The sequence below is a fragment of the Aulonocara stuartgranti genome (assembly GCF_965226115.1).
Source record: "Aulonocara stuartgranti genome assembly, chromosome: 3".
NCBI classification, from domain to species: domain Eukaryota; kingdom Metazoa; phylum Chordata; class Actinopteri; order Cichliformes; family Cichlidae; genus Aulonocara; species Aulonocara stuartgranti.
The window spans coordinates 60,569,995-60,588,228 of record NC_138941.1 but is presented as its reverse complement, the minus strand read 5'-3'; the positions used below and the strand labels follow the sequence as shown (position 1 = coordinate 60,588,228).

The window sequence follows — 18,234 nt, the reverse complement described above, 5'->3', positions numbered from 1 at the left end:
TAAGCTGCAGGAATGTCTTAACCTCCTAAGACCCGAACTCTTCCACAGCATTTTTAATTTCTCTTTGATATTTGGGCTGATTGGGACCTGATGAATGTAAAAACAAAGAATTACTAGATTTTTTTAAACCTAATCTTTGTTTCTAAGAAACATGAGAGCCACATATGAGGATATTCATTTAACATTTCGATAGAACAGTAGCAGTATAATGTCCTTGTAAGTGGATATCAGGCCCTTGCAGAGCAAAATTGAGTATTTTGGTGTAAATAACCCAAAATGTGATGTCCACATATGTGGACGCAGGGTCCTAGGAGGTTAAAGACATAAAGACCTGGATGGCCTCAAATTTTCTGCTTCTAATCTCAGATAAACTGAAATTATTGCCCCAGATTGAAAATCTATGTAATCAGATTTTCAATCTGGATGGCATTACCTTGGCCTCCAGTCACACTGTGAGGAACCTTGGTGTCATTTTTGACCAGGATATGTCCTTCAATGGACATATTAAACAAATATGTAGGACTATTTTCTTCCATTTGCACAACATAATTAGAGTCATCCTGAAAAAATACTTGGTTTATTTATTACTTTTAAGATCAACTAGTGTAAATCACTATTATTTGGCTATCCTGGCATGTACTTCATCCCTTACATGCTCACTAGCAACTTCTTGTCTTTAAATATATTATCTCCCCCTGCTAGTACTGAAATTTCTGTATGTAGTACTGAAACATGTCTAATATACACTTTGCTATGATATTGGGTTTCTATGATAATTAACAATCGAAAGGGAGACCGTTTGGATTTGGGAGACAGGCATCCACTGTTAAGATTAGGCTTAAAACTTTCCTTTTTGATAACGTGTGTAGTTAGGATTCCTCCCTTAGTTACACTGCACTAGGCCCAGGGTGCTGGGGGATTCCCATAATGCACTGAGCATTTCTTCATCACTCAGCCCCTTTCATTCACTATGTGTTTTCACATCACTTTTGCAAGTGCTTGCTGATAGGGGCTTCATCTAATTGTTGGGGTTTTCTCTTTAATATTGTCAGGTCCTTAAGGTACAGTATTCAATATAATTATGAAGGTACATGGGGTTCACGCTGATTGTGTGCTGCTGTTTGTTATTATATCTATATGCATAAGTATGTAGATGTGTTTATGACATAGATACAACAACTCGAGTTGCTTTTCTGCTTTTTAGAAAATGTTCTTTAACGTTATGTTTACGCCAGGCTTTCACTGCTTTATACAAACCCCCACAGTGACGTATACTGATTCCAACACAATATTTTTGTCAAAGTAACAAGATACCACACATATAACACAAATATGATAATGTGCAAATACACTGTGTACTCAAATGCATCATATGATATTCAAATAATGGATAAACTGACTATAGAAAGCTTTTCAAGCTTTTCCCCTTCCTCCTCTTTCATCCTGATCCAACTGTTCAGCATCACTGCAGACACCACACCAAACCATCAGTTAGTCTCTTGATCCACTCTCCGCTCACTAATGAACAAGACCCTGAGATACTCTCAAACCCACTCTACTCCAGAGTTCCCTTTTAAATCTGTAATATGAATATCCTTGTAGTTTTCCTCTGTTCAGATTATTCTAAAAGAAGCATCTCAGAGCTGATTTACATTTTAAGGGCTCAAGTGATGACAATAGCCAACCAAGTGAAGGATGCTTGGCCGCAGAGTAAAATCCAAAAATTAAAATAGTTATCTTTAAGCTAGCAGCTGTTACACACAAAAGCTGGTAGCGTAAGAAATACAGTAATCCAGACCAGGAACAGGCAAAAGGCAAAGAAGGAAGAAACAGAAGAAGACCCTTTATGAAGATAACAAAAACGACTGAAAAAAGAACAAAAACAAAAAAGCGTGGAGTGACGTAAAAACTGAGGTTGAAACCTAAGTTACAAATGAAAATCCTACAATTTTCTAACTAAATATCTCATGTTTAATACCAGTAATAACTAAAGCCTTTCATCTGTTAATGATAACCATTTTTTGCTATGTGTTTTTCATTTGCATTACGATGTAAATACTTAGTGGAAACATGATTTCTGAAGTCATGCAGGATTCTTGTTGTTCTATCAAATTAAATAAACAATGAAAATTCATATTCAATTCAACATGCGCTGAATGCGATGTTGCCTTCTACAAACTCTGTGTCTGTGAATTTCCTAAAGTTGCTCGTAATACTATCCTCGAATGCTAACATTAACATGTAATGTGTGTTTTTGCAATGGGAACAAACTCCAATCGAAACAGAGTTTGATGGGTTTTGACTTATTTCATGGTGATGTTTCATTGTAGTTCTTTCTACCATAGTTTTACTGGAGAAACCTTCAGGTATTGATGATTGCAGAATTGAAAGTGACCCTGTTTCAGATGAATAGATTTAAGAGATTTCTTGCATATATTTTCCAAAGGTAAAAGTTTAGATTCATTTTCCATTTAGACTGTATTTATTACCAACAAATGGATTACTGGAATAATAATCCACTGTTTTTGTTGGTGGGGGGTTAACCCATTTTTCTGGTAACACCTAAATAAACTTTAGTCTCCGTGGAGCCTTTGTAGGTACAATAAGCTCTGCCTGGATGTGCTGGTTGTAGGCCCAAGGACAGCCCAGCTGTTTCTTGATAGTGCAGAGATATTTGTTTCTTATCTGGAAAGTTGACGTAGGACAGAGTTTATGAAGTCCTGTGAAATATCTGAAAGTATGAGAGTAGGCCTGTCGCAGTCTGTCTGATCACATGTTCTGTTTCTTTCTGTATTTTTTCTAAAATCAACATTTTTTTGTACTTTTTTCACTTTTTGCTTTTCACTGCTTTAAATTAGAAACAGTGATTTCAGATGTGTCATTGTTATTGATTTTTTTTTCTTCACACAGTTCATTGTTCCTCTGTGGTGCTGACCCACACAGTGCTGAATCAGTAGCGAGCACTTCACATCGGGTAGCTCCACTGTGGACTCCACCTCTTCTCTCCTCTGGGGTGTGGACCGCCTGAAGGATGCAACCTGCTACCTCCTCCTTCCTCCTCATCCTCCATCAGAGCTGCAGAAGGTAAGAGAAGCTGGACACGCTGCACACCTCTACTCTCATTTTAGCTTTTGGACCAAACAGCAGCACCGCTCAGTGGATACATCCACAATTCAGAGCTCTGAGAGACAAAGGAAGACTAATAAACACATAACACGAAGGATGATAAATAATTATAAATAGGCTGATTTCCACATGGGGATCTGTAGCACTGTATTTCAGTTATGATATTCATTAGTGTGCGTATTTTAAAAAAAGGACATATTTCTGCTTGTCTTTATTCTCTGAGGGTGAAGGTTTCAAACCTTGGTGTTGGATTATAAAAATAAACTTCTAGTTTGGAGATTAAATCTGTCAAATGTCTATGTGAAGAATCAGATTTGACAGATGAGTACAGGAGCAGCAAGATGTTCGAACAACAACTTAAATCCATTTCTGTTTGTTTAACAGCCTCAGTATTAACACACAAACTCTGTGTCTGTCGCTATTTTCCCCCACGTTACCTACAGTAAACAACATTGATCACCTGGGATGTTGTACCAAAGGCAGTTCATGACTTACGAGAGCTAAAGCACAATGGCAAAGATGTAATCTTGTACTAAATTACAGATTAGAGATTAAAAGGTGTGATGAAATCACTGCCTACTGACCAATCAGTTCTCTGGAATATTATGTTTTTATTCCTGGAAGAGGTTCAGGCATTAGAGACATTTCCATGTCTGTGATTGGTCACATGCTGCCAGCACCACCACTTTCATCCTGGACTAACTTGTGAAATAACCATATTTTTGTGAACACTTAACTTGATTTCCAGTGAAGCTCTCTGTAAATGTCAAAATCAGAGCATTTTCAGTCCCAACTCTGCACAGCTCCTGGTCATATCTGTCACATACAGGTTCTGCATGGAGCTGTAAGGCTGTAAGGCTGTTGATGTCACAGTAGCAGCTCCCTGAAAAAGATGCTAAGCACCAAAGGTAAAAGTGGTCATCAAGATGAAAAAGTCCTCTAGTAGCCTGTATGAGTCTGAAGGCAGCCCACAGTTACCCACAGACTAAGCAGAGTGCAGCACCAGTGGTTGCTAAAAAACAGAAGTTTGAGTTTGTCGAGGTCATGGAGCAAGACTTTTAGAGGGAGTGAGTTGGTGTACAAGATTTTCACAATGTATTTTTCACTAATTTTCTGTCCATTCAGAAATGTCGCAACTGTGTGGCTTTCAGGTCTCTGTCAGCTGATTGGCCTCCTTTAAGATGCTCCACCTCCTGTTTGTCCTGTCTGTTCTGATTGGAGTGTCAGATAAACACACACCTGGAAGCCATTTTAAGTGTTTCCTCCCATCACTTTAGTGCAGGGGTATCCAATTCCACTCCTCGGGGGCCGGTGTCCTGCTTGTTTTAGCAGGACACCGGCCTTCCTCAACATATCTTGAAGTTCTCCAGAGGCCTGGTAATGAACTAATCAGGTGTGTTGACCCAGGGTGATATCTAAAACCTGCAGGTCACTGGCCCTTGAGGCCTGGAGTTGGACACCCCTACTTTAGTGGAAGCAACATAAACATAGCACAAACACCCTGAGCAAAAAAGAGCAGAAAGATTTAAAGTGTTAAAGGGAATGACGCTTTAATAACCTAACAAATATTGTGCATCTTTGTTTTTAAGGTTTGCTAACTTATAGTATAAACTGTAAATTCATGATGTTGATTCTTTAGTAACAAACACTGTTTTATCCACTCATGATGTTACTGTTTGAACCTGCTGCACTCCCTGTTTGTCCAAACAACTAAGACTAAAGCTCACAGCACTCATGTGCCTCCATATCTTCAGGAGCTTGGCAGATAATCACTGGTTCTTCAGTGTTGGACATCAGCTCATGTCTAATCACTTATTATGGACAGAAGTACGAGCAAATCTATGTGAGTATCCTGATGTTTTTATGTTTTAAACAATTCTGTCATCCCCACCTGTGCTGATGAGTATCGCCTCGATATACCTCCTGAGATTTTCTAGCAGGAGGACATTTTTGTTCAAGAATTCTTTTATGAATGAGAAAATAATGAAACAAAAACTTCTCACAGAAAAAGGAGCTCAAATGTGAAGAAAAAATTAAACCTCATGAAGGAGACCTAAACTCTTGACTCTTTCTTATCTCATTGAGGCGGCCGTTTTGATGTGATGCCTGTGAGAGAAACCCCATGCATCGTTCGTGTAGATGATTATTAATGGGTTAAATATGTATTTTATGCTTGTCTTTCTATATTTTATGCGGCCAAACGGAAGAAGACAGTCTATATTCTTAGCAGCATGCACAGCGTGGTTCAGACTGATAACACCACCAAAAGGAAGCCAAACACTGTCACCCTTTACAACAAAACAAAGTGTGGCGTGGATGTGATGGACCAGATGGTTCGGGAGTACACTGTCCGCAAAGGAACACGGCGCTGGCCAGTCGCCGTGTTTTATAACATGATTGACATGGCAGCACTGAATGCACATGTGCTGTATCAAGCATGCACCGGGACGAAGGAAAGACGGGTGGACTTCCTGGTGGCGCTTGCAACAGAGTTGGCTCGCTCTCATGTAGCTGCGAAGAAGGCAAGAAAAGATCAGTTGCTTCGGGCAGAACCCTCCACACCTAGCCCTGGAAAAAGAGCCACGTGTCAGGTCAAACACAAATGCAAGAAAAATCAGGCCACTGTGCGATGTGTTCACTGCAAAAGATACACATGTGGTAAATGCAGACTACAGGTACCATGGCAGTGCCAGGATTGTGAGTGATTGCTGACAATGTTGAATTATTTGTAAATATGTGTACAAATGGTTGGTTTTTTGTACTGTTTTTATCAATAAATGTCAGCAACAAAGGACATACACCCATGTGTGTTGATTTCTCCCCAAGATGGCAAACTGAAACACTCCACTCCCCCACCCCCACTCCCCTCCCTCCAGAATTCCTACTTAACAGCCTAATATACATATGAATGACTAGCCAATTTAGCTTCCACTTCCACTATTTGACTGCTCTCCGGGTTTTATAGGTAGGAATCCCTAAAATGATGGCTCGCGGGGGTTTAAGTGTTAAATATGTATTTTATGCTTGTCTTTCTATATTTTATTTCTTTCTATCTTAATATTAAGCAGCCAATTTGGCTTTCAATTAAATATATAAAAAATGTTTTCATCTTTGTAACAGTGGAATCAATATATTAAGATTGATCCTCTGGGTCTGACTGGATCTATGGTACAGCGAAGGCACATCAACATCCGTCCATCTATGCTGCAGTTTTTGCCGTTATCAGAGAGATAACCATGTTTGCTAGTATGGCAGGGTGTAGGTTGTAGCTGGGCTGGACCGGAGGGGTGGAGCAGTGGGTTCAGGGTGTGATTACTGGAGAGGCTGACCAGCACAGCAAGTCTTAAATAAATGGTAAATGGCCTGCATTTGTATAGCGCTTTTCTAATCCATAGGACCCCAAAGCGCTTTACACTACATTCAGTCATTCACCCATTCACACACACATTCACACACTGTCTTCATCATCTAATCATGCCTCCCCTAATTAAGTACGATGCCAGGACCTGACAAGAGCTGTGCGTCATGCTGAGCTAGAGGAGGCAACTAGTGGGTTTGTAGAAAAGACGTAGTATCACTGATTAGTTGTGTCTTTGACTTCTAACAGGTCGCCTTCATGAGTGAAAACATTGCATTCTGCTTCGACAACTTTTTTAACCCTGGAACTGGAGGTGACTGTCTTGTGGGGACTGCACCTGACTCAGACAGCATTGAGTTTTGGATAAATGAACCCAATGCTGAAATCCAAAAGCTGATTTATGACAATGTAGCAACCATTCAGAACAGGATGGAATGCTATGTGTTGTTTATCATGGAGCTCAATGGGGAAAATGTGAGTTGTTTTAGACTAAATTAACTGTGTAAGAACAAAAAATAAAATTTGACATGATTTTTTTTTTATCATATTAAACATTGGTGAACACTTTCAGAATTCCTAATAGTGTCTGAATCTTCTCTGTTTACTTTACAGTATGGTTTGGTTCCAGTTAATTTTGGGACACAAACTGTTTTGATTGTGGAAATATTGGCATTTGGTTCAGTGGTGAGTCTCTGCATGTGACAGATAATAAATAATATGTTAAGATATTGACAAAAACAAAAAACAACAAGAACATCAACAGAAAAACCCCAAACACAGACACATTCAAAAAAAATCTGTAGTAGACAGACAGTTTCCATATCAGTAAGAATCATTCAGACATGTTTATTTCACAAGTAGATTTTTATCCATTCTTCTGTCTGAAATCAGTTGTCTTTACTCTGTGATTGTAACATTGTTTGTGTTTATTTCTGTCTAGGCATTTGAGGCTCAGGTTGGTGGTATCACAACTGATATAATGGCTGTTTTGTTCGGTCCCAGCAATCGTCAGTATCAAAGATTCTTTGACATCAGTGGATGCAGATATGATGGTTGGTGAATCTCAGGCTTCAAAACTTGACCCATGTGTTCTGTATTTCAATGTTACCATGATGTTTCTGTCAGTTGTTATTAAACTAGTCAGCGATCTTTGAGTTTTTAAACTAAACTAAACCCTCATTTCAGGTGGTTTGCATGAATACGGTGCAGTGCTGAGCTCAGATCTGGAAACCTGCTCTAGTCTCACCTGTTCTGACACTGCTGCACTGCAGATTTCTGGCTGTGGCCCTCTGGACCGTTGTGAAGGCAACGGCATGTAAATATATCTGTATTTGTATTTCAAAGAAACGTCTGTGATCACTTTCTTACTGGTCCCCACAGAGGGATACTCCTGCCTGAGTCTGTGTTTGTGATTTGGTGCTATATAAAGAAAATTAAATTGTATTCAATTAATGAATATGTATAAAATGTCTCTTCCCCGCTGGTTTGGCGTTCAGCAGCACCTCGTGATATTTTTTCATTCTTGTTTGTTTCCTTTCTTTCTACCAGCTGCATGTTGTACTCCACATGCACTGTGACTGGCCCCACTGTCATTGACTTCCACGGCCAGGTTAACTCTGTTGAGGATCGGTGTTCATACTCTCTGGTCTTGACTCCATCAGTACCAGACTTCCATGTTCTGGGGAACTTCCGGGAACGTCGACGTAAAGACGTGACCTTTTTGGACAGTGTGACACTGGTTCTGGACAGGCCCAGCATTAAAATTCATCTGGAACAAGGTGGGACAGTTCGGGTAAGCTACCTCCACCCACAGTTTAGTCAGTGCAGTCTAATGATAGTTGCTGCGAAATCAACCGGTTGTGTGTTTCAGATGTTTCACTTACTATTTTCTACACTTTGCTTGTTATCCAGCTGGACAACTCAATCCTGACCCTCAATAGTTTGCCTCAGCTGGTTCACAATGTGGAGCTCTCTAAAGACCGAACTGGAGTCACTGCCAAGGTGTCGCTCTCATACTCTACCATCTCTGTCTTCTTTGACGGCTACACTGCACAGATCCACTTAGAACATAGGTGTCAAACTCTGGCCCGTGGGCCAAATTTGGCCCGCAGCCTAATTACATTTGGCCCGCGAGGCCATACCAAATTACTATTAGAGCTGGCCTGCCGGTCTTATACAGTGCATGTACTGCTAATACTACAAATCCCAGAATGCTCTGTTGGCGTTTTGGCGCGTCAGTCAGGACAGGACCCATTAACGCCCTCTCCTCTGTTGACTGTAGTCATAGCAACCGCGCGAATACTGCCGCGCTACCTCTCCCAAAATGGCGAAAAGAAAGAACGAAAACAGGAGCTTTCTGGACATGTGGGAGACAGAATATCTGTTTACCTATGTAAAAAACAGACCTGTTTGTCTTGTATGTGGAGCTCATGTGGCTTTAACCAAGGAGTACAACATTAGACCACACTATGAAACGAAACACCAAGAGAAGTACAAGGACCTGGACATGACTCAAAGGCGCCGGAAAGCAGAAGAGATGAAAAGAAGTTTTGTTTCACAACAGACTATGTTCAAAAAAAGCCATATCACAAAGTGAGGCTGCTGTAAAGGCTAGTTTTGTTGTGGCAGCAGAGATCGCAAAATCAGCCCGGCCCTTCAGTGAGGGAGAGTTTGTGAAAAGTTGTATGATGAAAGTTTGCGACGTTGTGTGCCCAGAGAAAAAGCAAGCATTTTCAAATGTTAGCCTGAACAGAAACACAGTAGCTGATCGCACACGTGAACTTGCCAACAATCTAAATAACCAGCTGATGGAGAAGGGAAACAGTTTCGTTGCATTCTCCCTCACTGTGGATGAGAGCAGCGACGCCTCTGATACTGCCCAGCTTTCAGTCTTCATCCGTGGTGTGGACTCAACTCTCTGTGTTACGGAAGAACTTTTAGGATTAAAATCAATGCATGGAACAAGCACAGAGAAGGAAATACTTGAAGAGGTTTCCAAATGTCTAACTGAAATGAAGTTGCCATGGGAAAAACTTGTGGGGTTAACGACAGATGGTGCACCAGCGATGTGTGGTCAAAGGAGCGGACTGGTGGGCAGGGTACGGGAGAAGATGCGAGCGGAGAACTGTGCAGGTGAGCTGACTGTTTATCACTGCATCATACATCAAGAATCACTTTGTGGCAAAGCCCTAAAGATGGAACATGTTATGACCGCAGTAACACGAGTAGTTAACTTTATAAGAGCCAAAGGTCTGAATAACCGCCAATTCAAATCGTTTCTTGAGGAGTGTGGTTCGGAATACGGAGACGTGCCGTATCACACGGAGGTGAGGTGGTTAAGCCGAGGGAAAGTACTGAACAGATGTTTCGAGCTACGCGAGGAAATATTTCAGTTTCTGGAAAGCAAAGGGCAAGACACAGCTGAGCTCAGGGAGCAAGAGTTTCTGTGTGAGCTGGCCTTTATGTGTGATATCACGAGCCATCTCGATGCGCTGAACCTGCAGCTTCAGGGACGGGGGCGTATCATCACAGATATGTACGCTGCAGTGAGGGCTTTTAAAACGAAATTGTGCCTGTGGCAGAATCAGATGCTACAAGGAAACCTGGGCCATTTTCCCTGCTGCCAAACGATGAACATGCAAATCTCTACTGCTGTGTTCCCATGCGTACAGTTTGCTGAAAAACTCTGTGTACTCAGTACTGAGTTTACCCGGTGGTTTGCCGACTTTGACGCCCAGAAATGTCGATTTGAACTGCTCAGTAATCCTTTTGCAGTTGACGTGGTAAAAGCACCAACAAACCTCCAAATGGAGCTGATTGAACTCCAGTGTAGTGACACGCTGAAATCAAAGTATGATGCTGTGGGCGCTTCACAATTTCCACATTTCATCCCTGACACAATGCCTGGGCTCCGCACCCACGCTGCTCAGATGCTCTCCATGTTCGGCAGCACTTACCTATGTGAGCAACTATTCTCCTCAATGAAGATGGCCAAAACATCTCACAGGAGACGTCTGACCGATGAACACCTTCACTCGATCCTGAGGATTTCCTCAGCTCAGAGCCTGAGCCCAGACATTGAGGAACTAGCATCCAAGAAGAGATGCCAGGTATCTGGCTTGGACGCATCAGAGTAGATCAGTGTGTAGCAAACTGAGCTATAATTACCATTTTCTTTGTGCAATTTGTCTTGCTACTCCCAGACATGGGCTTGAATGGTTTCACGTTTAATGATATTTTTATTAGTTAAGTGGTTTATTATTGTTATTTTATTTTTACATTTATTATTAGCCTGGGGAAAAAGTTTACTGCTAAAATTTAAATCAGAAGGCTGCAAATACAATTTTTATTTAAGAAATGCATTCCAGTGATATGTTATTTAATTGGAATTTTAATTTTGCATGTGTGCAATATTAAGTTATATATGTTTATATAAGTTATATATCATTCAGTATTAAGCGTTGCTTATTCCATATTCAGTTTTTCAGCAAAACTTATTTGAGTCTGTAAGAAAAAGTTCCTTGTTATATCTGGAGGAAGATTTTTTTCAATAAATATTAATGTTAGCCCGCGACTTTGTTCCAGTTTTGAATTTTGGCCCACTTTATATTTGAGTTTGACACCCCTGTTTTATACAGTCGGTGGCAGTGTCCCAATTCAGGGTCTACACGCTTGAAGTACGCATTTTAAGTGCGGTTACGTCACCGCCACGCGACGACGGCTGTCCCAATTCGAAGTGTACTTCAAATGCATACTCCAAATGCGCCGTCGATTTCCCCAAATATCAAGCGTGGTCCGGTGCACGCTTCGTGGTCCCATATATCGCACAATTCATAGCGCGCCGGTGGGTGTGGATAATTTTGCCGCAAAATACGGCAGAAGGGAGCGGCCGAAGAGGTTTTTTTTTTTTCAAACTTTATTGAACTTATAAAGCGAACAGTCAGTCATTCCAGTTCAGTTTGTACAGTAGACATACAAGGCAAACAAGAGTAACAATATACAGTACAATGAAATAAGAAGGATAAATAAATAAAGGATAGAAAAGAAAAAAAGGGGGGAATGTGACAGACTTCATAACAACTTTGTACTTGAAAGTTGTGACAGCTCATTCGTTAAACATTTCTGAATGAATTTCAATCAATGATAAACCTTTTTTATTGGAAGTTAATTTAAGAGAGTTTAAGTAATATTCAATTTCAATCAAAAACAAATTAAATGATGGGGTTGAGTTTTGAAATTTACATTTATGTATATGGATTTCCCTAATAAGATGGAGCGGCCGAAGAGTGAACTGTCAAAAGTACTGAATATGACGCCACTTATTTATGTGCGAATGTTTAATAATTAAAGTCAGTCATATATCCACAAACACAACAAGCTGAAAGTCAGTGATATATATATATATATATATATATATCATAATAATCTGACAATACTATAATATTGGCCATATTATATTTACATTACCACAGTGAGATGACTTTAGTCTCATGAACAACATTAACTAATTGTTATTTACTAACTAATCTTAAATGACTGTTCAGCACAGAAATGAAGCCCAACAATCATGTTCTACAGTCCCGTGGTCTCAGCCTCAGATACTCAACTAATCAAAGTGATGTCATGACAAAAATGAATGACCAACAGAACATTTTTCTCCTTCATTTCTGTCAAACAATGCTGTATGTAACGTGTCTCGCGGTTAGTATCATGGTTGCTAGGCAACCTGAACAGCGCAACGAAGCGTATACCGTCCCATTTCACAAGCCTCTCACTTCCGCACTTCTCGTACTTATAGTACGCACCGTACGTAGTACGCGTAGTGTGCGTACTTCAAGCGTGCAGACCCTGAATTGGGACGCAGCCATTGGGTGGTACACACCGTAAAAAGTTTGAGAAACACTGATAAGTTAAGTGTATGTGTGCTTTTTAAAAACATTTAAAGCTGCAGTACAGAATCTTTGAAACAAGCTTAAAACATTTTTAGAATATAAACCGAGCATCTGCTTCTCTTTACAGCTCCTCACTCCACCAGGGCTGTTTGGCACTTTCTGATAGTGTGAAAATGTGATGTATGTACTGCAGCAGTCATACAGATAACTGAACGGTCCAAAAGTTGGCCTACCTATTACTGGCTGTTTTAGTAGAGTTGTGGCTGAACCACATAAAAATATATCATTAATTTTAATTTTAATCTCCCCAATCAATGATAATGTCATGTTGGAATGTTGTTAAAGAGGGTCAAAATGTTTCAACCCAGTTTGTTTTGCAGATTCTGTATAGCAGCTTTAATATAGGGAGAACACAACTTCCAGATTGTGTTGAGTAAAATCAGTTTTTTTTCTTTGTCAGTTTAACAGTTTCTGTTGTGCCCGTCACTGTTCCCTGTCTGTTTTCTTACCTGGTTCTTCCTGACCTTGTACTTTCTCTCCTCTCTTTCCTCTCTCCCTCTTTGGACTGACAATCATACACAAATAGATTGTATTCAATTAGATGAAAAATTACATTAATATGAAGAAAATTCTATTAAGATCGCTAACAAAAGTCCCCTCTCAGTGTACTTTCAACCAAAAGGCAAATAACCAAACCGTATGTATATCTAATTAAAAATATAAATATTGAAACACTGATCCAACATTACTCTTGTTTGACGGATCATTTGATTTTACACTTTTACCTGAATGTGGCTCCTTTTTTGAAAAAAACTTCCTTATATCCATTATGAACCTGACTGTCTCTCTCTACACACACACACACACACACACACAACAGGAGTGACAAGGTTAATGGGCATTCAGTCAGTTAGCTAGTTAGTATCCATTTCAAACAGGACAGTGGTAACAACAGCAGGCTGCCAACAATTTAAAGTTTTAGATTTTAAATAGGCTGTATACATTTCAATGGGAGCAACAGGACGGTCATATGTCGCTGATTTTACTGCAGAGCAGGACGGATTGTAGGGTAGCAAACATCGTCAGAAAACACGTTTTCAACACTGCAGGTTACCTGGTGTAATGCTTTTGAGCTAAAAAGAAACATGGTCTGTCTCCTACCTAACTATATAAAGAGTAACTGAAGGTTAAATGCAGCTAATATGTCCTGTTTTAAGCCAGGCACTCACACCTCTTCTCCGCTGTGTCTCAGCCACCATCGCTCTGGCAGCAAGAGCGCTAGAGCAGGGGAGAGGCGAGCTGGAACAAACCATTTTGGGAGGGGGGGTTATCTATACTTTTGTTGTTAAAATGGTGTCTCAAACAAATACAGTACTGTATGCTTTTTATATTTTTAGTAGTGTGTCACACAAACAGCAAATATTGTCAAAAAAAAGTAAGAAATCTTTGGGGGTGCTTTGATTCATTTGGGGGGTGCTTCAAAAACAAGTAAAAACTTCATTCATAGACTGATTGACCATTAAAGAACACCTCCAAATATCAGACTCAGAATTATGAATTTCTAATCCATGGAGGATTTATATTTGTTTGTTTTCTTGGTTTTTTTTTTGCCTGTCCCGTTTGGCTCTTTTGCCATCAGAATTATTGTCTAAAGGCGAAGAAAGATGCCCAACGGATTTACTTTACCAAATGGACCATCCCAACCTTGCCGTAATGGTCCATTTCACCTTTTATTGTTTATTTTATTTTTTATTTTCGCTTGCTAAATACGGGACAGACTTGACTGGGGAAAAGAAAAGGGAGAAAGAAAGAGGGGAAAAAAACAAAAACCAACAAAATAAGCAGACAAAAATACAAATATCAATAACCTGGATCACCTGTTGAGAAAGAAAAAAGAAAACAAGCATTTAACAAGGGATAAACAACATCACAATGATATATGGGAATATAACAGTAAATACTAAATATTAAACATTATTGTGCAGCACATAAGATCAACAGAACACAGTGTGCTTTGAGGTAGGAGCCAAAAAGGGTGTAGTTTGTGGGTGTGATCACCCGTGTGTACACCTGTGAGCATGGACGCGCTTGTTTTTAAAAGGTTCCTTCATGTAATGATCTGCTAGAGGGTGTGGGGGGGCCACAGCCCCGTCCTCCAGGGCGTGAAGCAGGTATGGAGGAGATCAAAACTCCAGACATCCAGAGGCCCCCAGAACACAGGAGACCAAGGAAGACCAACAGAGGGGCAGCCGCGCCACTGTCCCAGAAAGAGCTGAGGAGAGTCCCAGATGAGGGCTCACTCAGCAGCCGCGGAGCAGAAGCCAGGGGGGGTTGCAGTGACGCGCCCGTGAGCTCCGCCGACAGCCAGCTGTGCCTGAGTGACCGAGCCCCAGGCCGAGAGGCCGGGGGCACCCCACCTCCGAAGTGGCCCGAGCGAGCCCCAGGCTCCAGGCCCCGATAAGCGGCCGCCAAGGAGTGAGCCGGTGTGTACCTGGACGCTCACCCCCGGAAACAAAGAACCACCAACGCACCGATGTCTGAGGGGGTCCGCCACTGGCAGGGGAAGTGGTGGGGTGAGATAGGCCTCCAAACCTTGGAGGGCCTGAGATGTCCCCAGAGAGGTGGCGTCTGACACCCAACCTGACATATAGACACAGACATACAGGCACACACATATACAAACATCCATTCCCACCCTCATGCTCTCATATGCACTTACTCCACACTCAACCAACGTGGAGACAGACATAAAGAGACGCTGTACACACGATCACACTCCCCAAGCGTACTCTAAGCCCCGGGTCTAGGTACCCTTGCCCCTGGAGGGGGGGGGGGGAACTGCACCCAGACCCAGGTAGTGTTACCCTTTTTTATATTTATATAAGATTTATATTTGTAAAACTTTCTCAGAGCTGCAGAAACTGATTAATATATGAGGGACTTCCTGATTTAAAGTTTGTAGGTCAGGCAAATGAGTTCCACCAGAGGGCGCTTTAATACAAACAGATGTCGCTCTGAAACCTTTGAATTCAGGTTTCTTGGGAAAGAGTTTATACATATACACCGACCAGGCATAAGATTTATAATGTATATAATATATAATATTATATATAATAATGTCCATATATAATTTTTTTATATATGGACAAAATAAACTATTTAAACTTACAGCATGATAAGAAGTAGTGTCATGACATCAAGCAAACAAGGGCATGAGACAATCTGCATGTTCATATAGTTCAAAAACTTCCCTCCTCTGGTTTCAGCAAAGGGTGGAGATGATACAGAATGGGGTGGGTGTGGTGGGGTGGGGGATTATTGTTCAAATCATTCTGTCAAAGGGTGGAGATGATTCAGATAACTGTTGTGAAGGCATGTCATTGGCAGAACTTGGTCACAAATATGGACACAAAGCTGATCTTATTTTCATTTGATGCCAACAAATCAAACATTCCTGCTCAATGTATCCTGTCATATGTTAGCTTCATAAAGTGAAAGCAGCAGAAGGAAATATAACGCATTAGTAAAACATTAGTGTCTGCTGTTCGAAGAAAACTTCTTTTTACAGCGAAAAAACCCCCCCTAAACTTCTCCACAAGCACTGAGTAGGACACACTTCCACGGGAATGTGAAATTCACAGAGAAACTGCCGGATCCTTCCACTGACATGACGGCCTCGACACACCTGCACCAGGGCAAACCTCCAGCTGCCCCACTCCTGCTAAACAGGTGAAAATAGAGCAACAGGACCGCTCAGTCTTTGATTTTATTTATTTTCTGCCGTGTTTGCATCTATTTGAAAGAGTGAGTGTAAACACAAAAAATATTTCATTTTATGTGGTGGAATGTGCAGAAAATAGGTTTAAATGTTGAACAAATTTCTTCCACTCAGAGAATGTTGCATATAATTTAATTTTTGCTTGATGCTTAAAGTTAAAAGATTAAAACTTGATAAAACAAGTTTTTAAAATAGACTTTTCCATTTGATTACATTTTATATGATGGATTATGCAGAAAAAGTAGAATTGGGATTGGAGCGACTGAAGATCTATCACTTCATTACCTATTCAGGGTGTAAATCACATTTTTAAAACTAAGTAACTAATTACTTTCATTACATTCAGTTAAAACAAACTTTATGTTGTTGGTTGTAAAGAGATGAATGGATATTTTATTTTATTCTTTATTTTATTTGTATTCTAGTTTTTTAGTTTTAGATTTCAAGATTTGGTGAATGGCCTACCCTTCTTAGTTTTGTTATTACTGGAAATTGTTATATTTGCTATAGAACAGTGGTAGGGAACTCCAGGCCTCGAGAGCCGGTGTCCTGCAGGTTTTAGATGTGTCCTTGATCCAACACAGCTGATTTAAATGGCTAAACTAGCTCCTCAACATGTCATGAAGTTCTCCAGAGGCCTGGTAATGAACTAACACACCACCCACCCCTTTCCTTTCTTTGTTGCCACCTGTTGTGAAAATTAAACAATAACCTGCCACACACCCAGTGATCTTGATTTGAAGTGGGTTTAATAAACACATTGCAATGTGGAGAGAACATCCCAGTGAAACACCAGGACCATCTCTGAATTGTTGCCCTTACATCTTATATGCAGACACAGACACTCTCCAACAAAGAACATTCCACAACAGATCAATTATTATAGACCATTAACTGTTCAGTCTAAGAAAAGCTCCAACCAACCATCACCTCGTCTGCAACAGGATGTCCAGAGCCCTCAGGAGGAAAATGCTGTGAAGGTGCAATAAATTGTGGGCCCCACTAGTGATCACATTCAACATGCATACAAACTGGTGACAGGAGTGCTCTTACTATGCTAAAGTGATATGGTTAAAATATGTGGTTAATACATGAGAAAAGAAATCTGCCACCACACACCATTGGCCCTGTCTAGGACCGGCCCTGGTGGCCATTACAATTTATGTCTAAAAAGGTATAGCTTCATGCCTCGAAGGGAACACTTCACTCCAGGTACACGACACCCAGCTGAAAACACTTCACACAAGTTGAGTTTCCGAGATTCACAGAATTTTCAGAAAAGCACTATTTTGTGATATATATTGTTATCAGGGTGAGAAATGTCTTATTTCGGGATATGCGATTTTGGTCATATCGTACAGCTCTAGTCACTGGAGACCTTAATATTTACTGGTTCTTATTTAGTCACGTCCCCGAATCAAGATGATTGTAGAAGTTGTGATCAACTCAACCATAATAACAGAAAAATACTTTTAAAAAAGCAGTCAAGGTTTCTTTGTATTATTCCTGTCATCACATTTTTGTGGAGCTGAATATGTTTGAAAACCCGTTAATTTGTTTACTCCATCATGTACCAACTACTACACCTGCTGCACCCTCTCACCCTTGATGGTGTTTACGGGAGAGAAACAGTTGAAATGAACAGCATCGTTCTCAAACCGCTCCTCTTCCAGGAATGAAGCACAGGCTGATAACCCTCCCTCTTCTTCCTCCTCGTAAACATAGCACCTCTCTGCCCACATGTTTGCTCATTTCCACACCATCACTTCACAACAACTAAGCTGTAGTGCCTCTTCACTTCACTGTGCAATACCTTTTGTGCAATACTCTTGTTAATAGTCAACGGTGCAATAGACTCCATACTTGAAAATTGCAATTCACTTGTATTTTTATTTTTATTCCTATTTATTCTATTTATCCCCTTCGTATATATATGTCTCTGTATTTATATATGTGTGTGTGTATATATATATAATATTCTGTAACTCTGCAACCTCCTTCGGTTCTGTGCTTTTGGAAACCGAATTTCCCAGAGGAACCCACCCGAGGGATTAATAAAGTTTTATCTTATCTTATCTCAA

General features: G+C 40.5%; 1 protein-coding gene across 1 annotated transcript; it reads left to right on the top strand.

The window, feature by feature from the left end:
• The first annotated feature begins 3,044 nt into the window (after positions 1-3,044).
• Positions 3,045-8,965, top strand: LOC309702034 (uncharacterized protein). The gene is made up of 8 exons (XM_082526426.1): positions 3,045-3,084; positions 4,881-4,969; positions 6,734-6,958; positions 7,097-7,168; positions 7,425-7,536; positions 7,670-7,799; positions 8,033-8,276; positions 8,396-8,965. Exons 3-8 carry the CDS (start codon positions 6,743-6,745, stop codon positions 8,942-8,944), a joined length of 1,323 nt encoding a protein of 440 aa, XP_082382552.1. The 5' UTR covers positions 3,045-3,084; positions 4,881-4,969; positions 6,734-6,742; the 3' UTR covers positions 8,945-8,965.
• Positions 8,966-18,234: the final 9,269 nt, after the last annotated feature.

Excerpts from the sequence above, each read along its gene's own strand:
- LOC309702034 (XM_082526426.1), top strand. The coding sequence starts at position 6,743 with ATGAGTGAAAACATTGCATTCTGCTTCGACAACTTTTTTAACCCTGGA. Across the intron at positions 6,959-7,096 it reads TGGAGCTCAATGGGGAAAAT|TATGGTTTGGTTCCAGTTAA; the intron begins GTGAGTTGTTTT and ends TTTACTTTACAG. Across the intron at positions 8,277-8,395 it reads AACAAGGTGGGACAGTTCGG|CTGGACAACTCAATCCTGAC; the intron begins GTAAGCTACCTC and ends CTTGTTATCCAG.